Consider the following 15,745-nt stretch of genomic DNA (forward strand, 5'->3'; position numbering starts at 1 on the left):
TTCTCTGAAAGAATAACAGGTTTTCTTACCTATTGAGCCATCTCTCTACAACACATTATAAACTTAAATATGTGTGTGTGTGTATGTGTGTGTGTGTGTGTGTGTTTTGAAATTGTATACAATATATAAATATTTTATAATTATATTTATTATGTGTATCTGCATTGATTATATTTTGTTTCATTTTATATTTATATTCTATATTTGTTTCATTTTAACTTTCACTGATAATTAGTGGTTTTAACTTAAATTCTTATATTCCATTCATTATTCACTTTACAACAAAATTCTTAACCGATCATATATTTCACAAGTTCCCTAACTTTCTAAGCTTGTTCAATGTACCCTTTGAAATCATGTAGGTCTGGAGGAATGTAGAATAGAGCAAACAATAACACGATGGTCTTTTCAACTATAGAGTAGTAATCTTCCCAGCCTGGAATTCTTCAGCTAGACAGATGGGCAGACAGGTGGAATGGCTATTTTTAGGCATGAGCTATGGACACACCATAAGGCACAGCTGCAAACAAGTTTGGTGACCACAAGCACTGACTGTCTCTGTCTGCTGGACCAGGAGCCTCTTTACAAGCAGCCTTTTGGCTGATCAGTATCAGAGACAGACCAATGACAGAAACAGAGAGCATGTGCCTTGTATTATGCTATATGGTGACATTACACAAAGTGCCAGGGACAATAACCCTGAGACAAGCAATCCCATTGCAACTGTCAGCCCAGGCATGATCTCAGGGGACACTGTCAGAGCTTTCCAAGATAAGACACATTGAATCTTGGTATTGGTAATGGCCTAATAGCATGCTTGCCAAATGAAAAGAGAAGTTTTTTTAATTACAAGTTTATTTTATTCAAAACCTCATTTTATCTAGGGAATCCATGTTGGATTCAATGGGATACCTAAAGTCCCATTTTTGTTTATTTTTCTTTATTTACTTACATTCTAATTAGGATATAAAATCACCTTTCCCTTCACTTTCCTCCCCCAAACCCCATGTCCCATTCTTCTAATCCCTCTATGCCCCCAAAACTAGAACTGATAGCTTCTTTATCACTGTCCATATGTATGTATAAATGTATGAATGTATGCATGTGTGTATGTATATATGTATGTATCTACATACATACGCATACATGAATACCTATGGACAGTAGAAAAACACATAATGCTAATGTAAAATCATAGTAATACAAGTTATGTTTCTTTATATGTATATTTATATGTATAATATTTATGATCTGTTATTACACACCAAACAAGAGTATATATCTAAAACAGATAGTTTCACAAGGCCACTAACTATCTAAGCTTGTTTTACTTACATTTTGAAATTGTGCAGATCTGGGTGACTTTAGAGTACAGCAAAATATAAATGACATGATATTATGGTAGTTTTTTTAGTCATAAAGTTACAATTTTCACATGTATTTATTATTATTTATTATGTATAATAAGTGGGTAGATACATGAATATAGTATTATAGTTGTGTGTGTATGCTGAGTTTATTTTATTTTTTTATTTTAGTTGTTTCTGTGCGTGTGGCTTCAGTGTTGACCACTTGACACTGGACCGCCAATTAGGAAACTCATCCTTGGAAAAGGCTAATTCTCTAGCAGGCAATAGTCATTAGTTGTCTGGAGTTCTCTGTCTAGGAGTGACTTCATAACAGCAAGTTATAACAGCACAACAGGTGCCTGGGAGACTTCATAACAGTAAAATTGCTGATTGATAATTGTTCAAGTCTTCTCCATGGAACATTTTTAAGACAGGCAGCTACAGAACAGACTTGGTTCTCTGGCTCTTATAGTCTTTCTGTCCTTTCTTCCGTGATGTTTCCTAGTGTTCCATTTTATTCTAAGAATAGTATATTATGGTTTTACATTGTAACATCAAACAGGATAACTGCCAATACATTTACATTCTATTTTTCTATTATTGTTATTTGTGTTTGTTTCACCTTAGAATAAGTCAAGATAAAATCTATCCAATCCCAAACTCCAAATTAGAGAATTCATCTATGTGAGCACCCACTGGACACATTGGAAGAGAATGAATTAGAGAAAAATCAATTTTCTCTCTTTCTAAGATCTGAATACCCATGGAGAGGGGGAAAAGTATACAATGTTAATGCACTACAGTAAGGATACAGAGCACTATTTTGAGCACAAAGTAATCAACACAAACCATTAGTAACTCAGTGAGGAAAGCAGACAGGGCATTATCTACACTAACACAGGGCTTAAGATAATGCACCAATGGGTCTTGTGCCTTAGAGATGTCATCTGCCCATCCAAAATTCTATGGGAAGATAGAGTATTTGAAGGAGGGGGAAAAAAGAAGAGCATAGGGGAGATAAAGGAGGAAGACGGGTAGGAAGAGAGAGGAGAGAGAAAAGACCTAGAGAAAGAGGAAGGGGAGAAGAGGGCAGAGTGGTGGAAGAAGAAGAAGACAAGGATTATTATTATGTAGTTGAAAAACATTTGCACTACAAAAATAAAAATATGTATGCAAAAGTTTGATTCAGTAGGAATTCTAAATAATATTTTAAAAAGTAGAAGATATAAAGGCTATGATGTCTTATGCAGTTACTACTGTTGAGAAGATATTTCCTATTATTCCAATTTGCTCAGATTTGTTTTAGGACATGTAAGATATTTACAAGAAGTTACAACTCATTGAAAAACTGCCTTTAATCAGGGAGAAGATCTGGAGAAGTCCATAAGAATGATGTGGTGTCTTGCACACAGCCACAATAGACAGCGTTCAGGAAGCCATATTAGACCAGGTTATAATGTTAAAGTACCTCTTATTAGTCTCTGTAATTGCTGTCTTGGAGGGTTATTGCCTCAATCTGCTAACCTAGGCTTAGTCCTGCAAGCTTCAAGCCTCATACAATCTAATCTAGGCCTGAGATTTGATGCTGTATAAGTTCACCATTTCTTTTTCTTTTTTTTTTTTTGTTTTTGTTTGTTTGTTTTTTGTTTTTTGTTTTTTTTATTTTATTTTATTTTTTTATTTTTTATTTTTTTTATTTGATATAATTTATTTACATTTCAAATGATTTCCCCTTTTCTAGCCCCCCCCACTACCCGAAAGTCCCGTAAGCCCCCTTCTCTTCCCCTGTCCTCCCTCCCACCCCTTCCCAGTTCCCCGTTCTGGTTTTGCCAAATACTGTTTCACTGAGTCTTTCCAGAACCAGGGACCACTCCTGCTTTCTTCTTGTATCTCATTTGATGTGTGGATTATGTTTTGGGTATTCCAGTTTTCTAGGTTAATAACCACTTATTAGTGAGTGCATACCATGATTCACCTTTTGAGTGTGGGTTACCTCACTTAGTATGATGTTCTCTAGCTCCATCCATTTGCCTAAGAATTTCATGAATTCATTGTTTCTAATGGCTGAATAGTACTCCATTGTGTAGATATACCACATTTTTTGTATCCACTCTTCTGTTGAGGGATACCTGGGTTCTTTCCAGCATCTGGCAATTATAAATAGGGCTGCTATGAACATAGTAGAGCATGTATCCTTATTACATGGTGGGGAATCCTCTGGGTATATGCCCAGGAGTGGTATAGCAGGATCTTCTGGAAGTGAGGTGCCCAGTTTTCGGAGGAACCGCCAGACTGCTTTCCAGAGTGGTTGTACCAATTTGCAACCCCACCAGCAGTGGAGGAGTGTTCCTCTTTCTCCGCACCCTCTCCAACACCTGCTGTCTCCTGAATTTTTAATCTTAGCCATTCTGACTGGTGTAAGATGAAATCTTAGGGTTGTTTTGATTTGCATTTCCCTAATGACTAATGAAGTTGAGCATTGCTGTTCTGACTCAGACTCCTTTCCCAGCTTACTGATTCAATTTGGCTTTTCTCTCAGCCTCTGAATTGCTCTGTTTCCACTCAAAACTAACTCAGATAACCTTTTCTAATCTTTTGGTTCCTTCTCATTCTCTTGCTCATTCTGTCTTTACCTGTGTCTAGCTTGTTCTGTCTTCAATCTGTCTCTGTAAAACCCTCTTGGTAACACTGCCTCCTTTCCCCTCTCTGACCTGCTCTACTCTCCCTCTCAACTCTACTGTACAGTCTCCACAGACTCTACTCTATTCCTGGACTGTATTCTCTTCTTCATTTGCTGTCTGTCTTTTCCATAAATAGCTTCTCTTTCCTGTCTCTTCTTCTGAGAGTTGGAAATATCCTATTTTGTCAAATCTTTCTCTGATTTGTCACTTTGTCTGCCACTCAATTAGACAACATTTTCAAACATGAGCACTTCTTTCTACAAACTAACTTTATCTTCATTGTTTGAAATTAAGTACAAAGGGCATGTCTGTATTCTAGCCAGAGGGGTTAAAGCTGTGTGCTAATGGCTATGACAAACTCTAACTAGAAACAGGTTCAAATATCCAATACCTGTAAAGTTGGAAATCTAGTCTTTTGATTCTCTGCCAAGCATCTTTTCATCCACAGTATGCTGAGCCAAGTTTCCAGCACAGATGGCAATTCCTGTCCTGATAGATCTTTTGTATGAGCTATCCTCATAGCTCTGACCTTTCTTTCCTGCCCAGGACAATGCAACACTCACAAGTATCAGCCTGGGAAAGATGATCATTAAAACATATAGCATATCACTTCAATCATTCACCTGGCTGGAGAATAATAACAAGAGTGTAAAAAGAGGTTATCAATGGCTATTCCTGAAATCTCTTCACAGGGATTTTGAGGCCAAAAGTTTATCCTTCTGTACACTGTAGGGACTTGGAGTGTGTTGTAGATAGATAGACAGCTCATCATACTTGAAACCTCATACTATATGTCCACAATGGCTACACTATTTACTACTAGGGAAGTCAACCTAGGTACCACGAACTGCCAAACCTCCATCAGGAAGCTCATCTCACAAAGCCTTCACTCAAAGGCTATTCCACGTGCTGCACAGAGCTGTGTTACTCAATGGGTTAGCTACTACTTTAATAGCTTAAAATGTGATTACATCAAGTGGAGGGATCCATAAAACTTTAAATGTCCACCAGGTTTAGAAGACTCACTATGGTGAAAGGGAGTATGGACTATAATTTTCATATTGAACATATTTTAAGAATATATTACTTATCATAGTGAGTTAAATAAAAATAGAATTAATTTAGTCTGTTTCTTTGAATTGTTTAAAATATGGCTACTGGACATTTTTAAATGACTTATGTGGCAAATCTTGTATGTTACTCATTTCATTTTGACTGGACACTGGTATATTGCAGAGTAAATGAGCTAGTAAATGATACTTTGACCTATTCTTACAAAGTCATATGCAGGATTGTTGGTATAAATTTTAAAGGCCTTTGAAGAGTTGAAGTTGATATATAATTGGTATAACATATATACATGTGTATGTATATACAAATATGATATACATAAACATATATATAATATATATATATATATATACACCGATATATAATTATAGAATAACTTGGACATTTTGTCTTCACTGTTAATCATAGGAAATATGGTTGCATGATGTCCCACTCCATAATAAGTACTGTTAATGCTGAAAACAGCACCATAAAGAAAATTATGCATGCTATTAAGAGTTCATGAATAACTTCAAAACTAAAGAATGCTTTATGATAGTTTTTTTTTTTAACTAATGAATTATATGTTTGTTATAAATATAGTTCAGAAGGTTTAAGGACACAAATTGGTATCCATTTGACTAAGCCATCAGGAAAATGCTTGGATACATCCAGTAAATGTTGCTTAAGTATGCTCAGAAATAAATGGAACACAATTGTAGGAATTACAGTGAAAGGTTTTAGTTCATGTTGGATAAGTGTTCTTAGTACAAGTAAGGACAGAGTCACTATGGGCACTGTGTTCTTGACCAATAGCTTAAATGCTTAGACAACTTTGTAGCATTCAAAGAAATGTCCTGAAGATTGGCAGGGTATGTATTAAACACGTGTTAAATTTTCACAGTACAGAATAACATGACTCAGTCTTTCAGGAATTCAAGCTATGTTGACTCCTCTTATTTATGCCCATTCTTCCTGCATGTGAGAAAATTCAACAGTCATGCTTGGCAATTTTCTTGTGGGCTGATGTCATAAAACCCATTAGTTGTCTACATTAGTATGGTCATTTCTAGACTCTTCTCTATATTGCTAATAATTTGTTCTCTTATGGCTCTAAAAGCAATGTAGACCAAAATGGAATCTTCCTTGATATTTTTATAAAGAATCTAGATATAAAACTGTAAATATTGCACTGAGCAAAGTCAAGAAGTCATGGGTTACCATGATTCCAGTGTCTAGGAGTGTGGAAAGATTACAGAAACCTAATACCCACATTTTCATTACTAGTAGTGTTTTGTGGTTGTGGTTGTTGTTGTTGTTGTTGTTGTTAAGAGGTACTTTTCCTGGAATCTCTTGTAAGGATTCAGTTCTTCTCAGTGACACATAAAATTCAGAATACTGAACAGGATTTTGCAGGTAGTTTATGTTTTCTAAAACTGAAAGAGCATTGTGACCTAAAATTGAGCATTTTAACTCTTCCAAGCAGGAAGATGAAGAGTATGATAACTGATGTGGTCAGATCGCACAGTACCCTATGAAAAGAAGCAGAGAAATGGACAGTCTGGTGTTCAAAGTCATTTTTGTGTGCTTACAGTACTGGGAGCCATTTTCAAGATAAATAAAATAAAGTAAAATGAAATAAAAACCTAACCAATTACTTTAGGTCAGTTTGTCAATTTACTCAATGAGTGGCTTCCTAACTGGTACAGAATCCCAACTAAGACTTTTATTTGGGACCAGGAATTTTAGCTGGGTCTTTAACAAATATCAATTATAATATCAAAACAATATCAAATACACCCCATTTTAAGTTCAGAGGGCCTCCCTCATGTACCAGGACCCACAGCAAAATACTAAAAGGGAAGAGGGTTTAGCAGAACTGGCCAAGCACCCACCCCAAGACCCCCCATTAGCAAAAAATGTAGGCTTCTAATAGGAAAGGCTGGAGCTTCAGACCTAGGAGCTGGGGTTCTTCCCTAATTTTTTTCCAAGAAAATATGTCTATGCCCAAGGCTAGAAGAGTTTTGTCGCAAACAAATGGATCAATTGTAAAGACCAGAGGTATCAAAACCACCTTCCTCCAGGATGCTCTCATTGGGAATCGTGGGTCAATCTAATGTTGACTGTTTCTGGGTCCTGTATGAAGGGGTAGTCAAGAGAAGGCTGAGCTAGGAGGGGACACACCAGTGAAGGTGCCTGTAGGACTTTGATATGACAAGGTAAATGCCTAGGAGATTCACCTGGGTCAAGCAGTAATACAGAATGGGGCTCATCTACAGCCACAGGCTTAGAGTGAACTTCAGCAGTGAGAGTGCAGGGTAGCAGTGGGGCAGGACAGTGAAGTGAGTGACCCTGAACCATAGCTGACATGCTAAGGAAGTATGCCTCTCTGAATCGCCTCCACAGGACAGCTGACATTTCTGTATTAGCCTCAATGAGGACTCTGACAAGTCTAAAATCCAGCAAAAAGGGCCTTACCCTCACCTTGGCAAAAGAGCAGCCCCTGTCCCTTACTCTTCTATGTCACAGCCTGAGCTATAAAAAGGGGACAAATGTGTGAAACTTCCTGCAGAGTCCGGAGATACAGAGACATGACTAGCAAGGGAAAAGGCAGGAAGATAGGACAGAAGAGAATAAAATCAGAACCTCAGCATTTAAAATAAAATGGTTCCCCAACAAGTTGATAAAAACATAGAAGTCCACACATTTAAGTCCAGGTATTATTGGATCTAGAGCTAGTGGGCAATGGAGGACAAGAGCAACTTTAGAGTAGAAAATTAAACCAACTTAGTCCTTGAACTTCAGTAAATAAATGAAACTCTTTAATTAACACAGCATTGGTTATATTAATGGATTTGGGGTTTTATGAAGAATGTTCAAAAGGTGTGATAAGAACAAGTCTCTGGAGCCTCGTCTGTAGGATGAGGATGTTGGCGGTTGAATGGTGATTGTAAACCAAGACAAGAACAAGCAAGCAGAGTAGCACCCAGATTCAGCGATGGCCCTGGTTGTGGATCTTCCCTGACTGGGAAGAACTTTCTAGGAACATTGCAAACTAAAGCAAAAACTGCTCATGTCATCGAAGAACCCACCAACACTAGACTAGAAAGTTTAAGATGACTTCAAAGTAGAAGACGAAAGCCAACAGCGAAGATTGCATTTGTCAATTGAAGTCTTTCGTCTTGCTGCTTCCGAGAAGTTCTTGGGAGAAATGAAAGAAAAATACCCCCTCCTTGTGCTCCCTTCTTCTTCTGCATGAGCAGGTGCTCTGAGAATTGGCATTCTGCTCAGTCAGCTTTCATTTTGGTGTGTGCTTTTGAAATATTCCCTTGGTGCGTCGCCAAGTAGCGGCTGCTTCCAAGGAGAAGAAATGAATAGCACACAGCCCTGTGCTCCTCACACTCAGTGGAAGACGGCTGTCAGGATCCTCAAAGATTTCTAAACAGGCCTTCAGTTGCCTCAACTACCCTCATTCTACTCCTCTCTGAGGGAAGAGGCCTCAGGGATTCTGTTTGCAGGGCTGTCTCTTCAAATTCTGCCACTTCCAACTCAGGCTTTGTCTAAGCAGCAAACACTAGTACCCCACCCTCATACTGTCTTGTTCTTTCAACTTCTGCAGGTTAGATATGCAGTGCTTCGTGTGTGTCAGGCAAACCTCAGTGGGTGCTCAGCCCTACAAACGGGAGCCTGCTGCTTGATTTGTGTCCTAGCATTTTAATAGCAGAAAGCAAGATGAAGCAACACCCTGCCCTGACAAGTTCTCTGCTGTTTTTCTATGATGCTGCAGCCCACATGTGTAATTTCCCTAGCCTCCAGGAATCCAAAAATGCCTACTTACAGTTGCAGCTCAGCTACCTGCAGGACAATGTCTGTGCTCATCTCTCATCATCTATAGTAAATACAAAACTCTTTTGAAACTGGATTATTAGGGAAGATAAAAGATAAATTCTATTCAACTCAGCAACAAAAGACCGGTGACTCTTCAAATAGTCACACTTTTCTAACTTAATTGCTTTTTTTTCCCCCCAGCTAGCAGGCAGGCAGGAAGTCAGAGAAAATGCAAACCATTAACTTACAAATGACCTGTGTACCTTCGGAAATAGAGGAAGCACCTACCGCAACTTCTGGCGGGGGATCCTTGTGTTCCGGAAGGACACTGGTTCGAATCTATGGAGAAAAACAAACATGTCCTATGTGACTTCCGGATAGAAAGTTGGGCTGAAGTTTCACACAAGTTCTGGCCTTCTGCTTTCTTCATCTGATATCAATTCAAACATTTGAGTTAATCATCAATGAAAAGAACCGCCCTCTGTACTCACTGCAGTGCAATAAAGCTGTCTTTTTACAATTCTAAAGCTTCCTGACTTTCCCAGTAGGCAGAGCTGCTTCATCCTCACCCATCTTCTTGTCAGAAGCAGACATCTGGGACTTAAGTGAGTCACCTTTTATCTCTTCAAAACCCAACATATATTCAGTATTCCAAGGAAGTGACTGAATTAGTGTAGAGAAAGTCATTTCATGCATACTGGATAACTATTCTCTGAATGAGAGGCAATACCAACCTCCTTATAGGATATTCCATCCCTGTAAAAACACTCGGTAATGTGATAGGACAGTGACATCTGAATTAATTTAAAAAGTAAGTTTTACTTGATGGTGAAAGGGTCTAAAGTGAGTTACCAGGAACAGCTTGTCACACGAACATTCTGCATGGTTGAGTAATTAGATATGCACATTTTACCGATTGGTGATTATCTACCCTTGTTTCCCACTAGAGTCATGGGAGTATTTTCAAACTATTTGTGCTCAACCTTGTTACTGGATTTTCTGGATTTAATATGCAGTTGCTGAGCCTAGTTCTCCTAAAAACAAAAAGTTCCAAATGAGAAAGTGGGGGAGAGATTATCTTTCTCACATAAGAGAAAAGGAAGCAAGAACAAATAAGACTGGTATAACAGTCTTTGAAATAAAGATGAGATAGAATAGTTAAATGGATACAGAGAAATATCAAACTGTGCCTTTCTTAATTGGAGAGTGAGTGTCGGCTGGGAGGGATGGGATAAATGAACAGACTGGAGGTATGCTGTAGAAAACCTTCTGTGAGGCCCTTCTAACACAACCTCTTTAGAAGCACAGCCCTGGGAGTTCTGGGGGTTCTGATATGTATAACAGGGCAATGGTCCGAGAGGAAGGGATGGTTACAATATCCCTAGCAGTGTCAAAGGTTTTCATGCAGCTTCTATGGCCTACTGGTCTTTGACAGTTTTCCATCCCTGGATAAAGTCATGAGGTAGGGCAGAGCAAACCTTTTGATTCCCAGCTTGAGTCTGTTTATCTCTTATGACAGACCCAGCTCTAACATTTGCATGGTTTGTCAATCATGATACCAGCAAATTATTTACCAGCACACAAAATAAATGACAGGAAATATCCTAACAGAGTGGGTAAACAGTTGATAGACCATACTCCACTCAGAATACATGGTGGGGGGCTCCCTTGCTACATGTTTGGTGGCTTGGTGGCCGCACAATTGTTATTATTGAGTTCAGTGTTCAGTCTCATTATCTGAGAGCCATTAGTTATCCTCAGAGGATGGGAAAATTGGGTAAATACTGAACTGTTAGGGACCATGACAAGCATACACACACACACACACACACAGAGGCACACACATATGCATTTCTTATATGAAATTGTTGATAAGTATAACCTCTGTTTCTCTTTACAGCTAGTGGACTACATATATGAAATTATATATGTATACGCGTATATATATGTAAATTCATACATATACACATATAGTGTATAATCTGTCTGTAATATGTAATGTAGTATGATACATGTAAAATGTCTATAATATGAATATCTTGTAAGGAAGTGTCTCAGGACTCCTTTCACTAAGGTGTGACCCCCTAACTCAACCCCACCAACACAGCATATGTCAAGAATAGCTGTTTCACCCACTGGTGTCTCAAGAGGGTACAACCCATGTACACACACATACATGCTCTTTTCATTCTTTCATAAAATATTGACTACCAAAAAAATCCTCAAAAGGGATCTACTTGTAATGAAAAAATAAAATAAAAAAATGACAGAAATTGGTGAGGCTCAACATGAGTATGATTGCATAAAATAGTTGATTTAGGTTATATGTATGTGCATATGGATGGAGTCAAAGTTAGAATAATATCAACAATTCCAGCATGGCCCATTAAACTCCTATATTCATGTGATTTTTACTATCCCTTATAAATATGAATAAGGGAGAGAAGAAAGAAAATTCTATATCCCATGTCCATAAAAAAATGAAAGGTATCGTGAGCTACTTTTCTAATATTCGGTATATGTGTGTTTCTATATGTGAAGGGGAAAAAGGGGGAAGAGGACAGAGAAAAGGAACTTTATATTTATTTTAAATAATAAAAGGTTACGTACAGGTTTGTATAATTTTACATTTGTACATTTGGGTCGATACAGTTGATGTTATGGTACAGTCTTTCCTACATCAAAATATCCTGTTTCTTATCAGCATTGCTGTGTGGAGAACAGTGGTTTGCTGGTGACTAGGGCCCTAGTCTTCTTTGGGAGGGCTTTAGTGGTTAGTGGCTGTGACAAATATAAACCAACCACAAACAATATAGTAAGTGCTACACTAGAGAAGTGAGCATTTACTCTTGCTGTTCAGACAGGAGACTAACAACACAGCCTGTGGCTACCAGGGCAGAGAAGAGGTGTTCAGGGTCTTGAAAGACGAGTAGGAGTTTTAAGCAAAGAAGAGTACAATGAAACACAAAGGGTGTAAGGTAATAAGTATGTACCACATGGCTGCTACCATCCAACTGCCTTGGTGAAGAGTTTGATCCTGAGGATGCCTCAGGGAATTGACAAGGAAGTGACTTGAGAAAAGTAGGTTTGGAGAAGTAGGTGGAGTCAAAAATTTATAAGGTTGTGATGTTATACAATTGGCACTTTTTCTTTATATACTTCTTCCAGGCAACAGAACATCAGGGATGGCTATTGGGGCGAGCACTTGAGTTATCGCAAGGCCTTCTGAGAGCTCTCAGCCCCTGGTTTTCTGTCTTGTGTTGACTTTTTGGATGAGATTAGTGTCCATCATTGTAGTGTATCCTTTGCAGCCTTTGGAGCAGTTTGGGACTAGAAAGGGAGGTAAGGAGTGAGAACAGAGCTGAGGGGGTGAAATAAATGAGCAGAAAGGATTACAGCAAGAGGAAAACAGAAAGAAGGCGGAGGAACTGAGACCAACAGAGAAACAATGATGCTGGAGAACAGAGATGTGGCCCTGATAACATAAGAAGCCATGGCTGTTACTGCAGTATGTTCTAGTTCTTCACCATGGCATGCCTCCTAAGAATTGATGGCCTTGCTTGGGAATTCATTTTTGGTCTTATTCACCTTTTTTCCTACTACCACTTTGCAATGTGCCTCTCCAAAAATTTTCCCAAAACACACTGATTTCACACAACTATACAGACAAAGCCCTTCCTGCTTGGGTTTAGAGGTTTACAACAGTAAATAAATCAAGGCGGACCAGGTGATGGGTGTGACCAGATGCATGCCCTCACTGTGAGAGACATCTTGCTTATCCCCAAAGTTCATATAAAGCAAATTGCCCTCCTGTCTTATTTAAAACCCTTGTCAATCCCAAAAGTTCAAGGTTCATGTATGTTAACTTTGAAATGATAAGCACAGGTAGTTTACTTTGATATGATAACCATATGCTAGCAGGTAGTGAGTAACCTGACCTATCAGCTACCTGCAGACTACTCTGCTAACATTCAAAGCTGCCAGGAGCTCCAGTATATGACTCCAGTAGGGGAATATAGCACATTCAAGCTCATATCCACAGAGGAAAACTCCTGAAGCTAGTGAATCTTACTATACAGACAATGGATGCCTCTGTCCCATGGGAGAAGACTACTGCATTTTCACTTTAAGTGACAAAGCCTGTGGCAATGCGGCCTGTTGGAGAGCCAGAGCCAGCAAAGGAGAAGGTCATGATATCCAGAATCTGTGTCCCTAGCTGCATCTTCCAGAGCCCACATAGGTCCATTTCTGTCTCGGCATGTAAGGATGGAGCACACTTCTCTAGATAGATATAGATGGGATGGAGGGGGAAAGTTGGGGATCATCTAAGAGGAATATCCGTGAAAGAACAGACATCTTCCACCAAGAATATGGTCCAACCTGGCAATAGAATTGGAAGTTTCATAACATAAATGTTGCTCTAGCCCCCCCTCAGCTCCCTGCTGATATCGCTAGTGAATCCCTGATATTGAAACATGACACTATGATAGGAAAAAATGTCTACCTCCTCCTCCTGTGGTATGACTATCCTGTAAAGAAGTGTCTCAGGACTCAGGTGTGACTCCCTAACTCAACCCCACCACCCATAGCATATGTCAGGAATATCTGGTGCATCTACTTGGGGGTTTCTCAAGAGGATATGGTATGCCTGGAGACTTAGAGAGCCAAGTCTCCAAATACTCACATGAAAGTTATCAGCTAATGGCCAGTAACCAGTTTGCCCCAATACTAACTAGCATAGAACTTTGTACATATGTGTAACAAGCATAACTCCCCAAAACAGTAGGCATTGCTTTGTTTGCAGTTAAAGCAGAGCTCCGGGTGCAGGACAACTGGTTCTTCAGGCAGATCTCACAAGGCTGTGGTCTAGGGGCAAGCTGCCTATGTCAGCATCCACTAGGAAAGATCTGGTCCCTAACCATCCACAGGCTGTAAGTAGAATTGAAAATCCTACACAGCTGTAGAGCAGGGGTCTTCATTTTCTGGAAGACTGTCAACTGAGACAAATGAAAACACCAGAGGCCTCGAGTTTGTGCTTCTTGCTGTGTGGCCACCTCCATGGTCAAATTGAATGAGCACAGTGTTTTCACTTTATTGTGAAAATACTGAAAACTTTTCTCCTGTTGAAATACATAATATCTAAGTGCCACACATAACATTCTACTGTGCAGTAGCTCACTAGGATGTTCTACCTCTATAGATCTCTAACTTATTTCCAATTGCCCTGCTAGCACCTCCAGGTTGCGCTTCCTGACTAAAGGACTACGAAAAAGTCAGTTTCTGTTGTGTAAATGCCAATTCTATAGTGTTTGTCCTGAGTACCTTGCTGATGACTCAATTGTTTTATGCAATATGACTGTCCAAGACTTAAGTCAGATGACAGTCTTTGCTTCTCAACCCTCAATGAGCGCAGGGCCTTCTTACATGTTTTCTGAGTATCTCTTTAAAAGCATTACATCTTACACTGCCCCCAAAATCTTGCAAATGTCTTTAGCATAAGCGTATCCTGGAATCTGAGTTTGCTTTTGGTTTCTAAGTTTGTCATTTCAGCTACACATGCAATCCAGACTCATCGTTGTAGAGGTCTCTGCTTGGCACTGCTGGTGTTCTGCACAGTGAAACCTGGATGTTTCCGACTTTAGTTCCAGAAGGCTCCGTGGATGCCTCTAGGTGAGAAATGGCCCCTTTGTCATTCTGTGTCAACACACATCCCCTCTGTGCTTCTGAACTGTCCTGCCTTTTGTCCTCCTTAGTTTCCAAGACACTATGGAACTGTGGGAGAATGTTCTGCCTCCTCCTTTCACCCATTGCCTGTCCCTTTAGCCTCCCACTTTCTAGGAATTCAGTACATCAGTTTTGAATTAATGAAAAGAAAAGCTACTCAGAAAACTTTAATGTCTCCATTTCTCACTGAACTCACTACAGAGACCGAACACATTGCTGATTATACTTTCTCCATGCAGGCAGATGGCCATTGCTAAGCTGATCCTCAATATACAAAAATATTCACAGATGCAATCTACTCTATCTAGTCATTTCTGTTTATGCAGCTTGATCATGTGCTCAAATATATGGAAACATAGATTGTGTCGTCTGCCTGGCTGTTAGTCTATTTGTGGTCAAAGTATTGCTTTCCCCGTGTCTCACATCATAGTCAAACAGAATTTGTATATACTCTGTGTGTGTGTGTGTGTGTGTGTGTGTGTGTGTGTAGTTTGAACGTAGGGTTTCATGTGTATGCTAAGTAGCTATGCCTCCATCCTCTGGACTTCTTAATATGCAGAAGTTGTTGGAAAGCTAATAAATCTTCCCAACATACAACTAAAGCATGAAAACCTAATATTTCATAGAGGTCCTTAAGTGTGATTGCAAAGGTAAATAAAATGATGCCTGTATGTGTTAGTTTGTTCATTGAGAAGTCCCAAAAAGCACTTACAAATACATATTTTTTGGTAAATAGCATTTGTCTCAAAGGCTGAATATCATCCAAAATTGCTGCAATAATTACTGGCAGTGATAGGCCATCTTGGTTGTTACTAGGTAAATGCGATCATCTTTGAAATGTCAAAACACAATGTACCAAACTATGCACATATGAATGTTCGACAGACATTAAAGAAAAATATGAATAAAAGCAAATGTAAGCACAGTTTTAGTTTGGATGCATCCTGTGTATGTAAGATGTTTTTCATTTCTCTAAAGCAGCGATTTTCACACTACAGCTCTCTGGCCACACGGGTCCCTTTACAGTGAATGGCTGGCACTTTAAGACTTCTAATCTCTATGAACACACCATGATATTGAAGTCTAGCGATCACACAGGAGGCATGTGGTTCT

At 39.1% G+C, this 15,745-nt stretch overlaps 1 protein-coding gene across 11 annotated transcripts in view; it reads right to left on the reverse strand.

Annotated features, from left to right (window-relative positions):
- The window catches only part of Inpp4b (inositol polyphosphate-4-phosphatase type II B), a 762,101-nt gene that overhangs the window by 261,256 nt on the left and 485,100 nt on the right, over positions 1 to 15,745 (reverse strand). For all 11 annotated transcript variants that reach the window (XM_052167328.1, XM_052167331.1, XM_052167337.1 and 8 more), the window contains one exon: positions 9,197 to 9,247. In XM_052167328.1, coding sequence (XP_052023288.1) covers positions 9,197 to 9,247 — 51 coding nt within the window. The remainder of the gene's footprint in view (positions 1 to 9,196; positions 9,248 to 15,745) is intronic.

Source organism: Apodemus sylvaticus, chromosome 21 (assembly GCF_947179515.1).
Source record: "Apodemus sylvaticus chromosome 21, mApoSyl1.1, whole genome shotgun sequence".
Lineage (NCBI taxonomy): Eukaryota > Metazoa > Chordata > Mammalia > Rodentia > Muridae > Apodemus > Apodemus sylvaticus.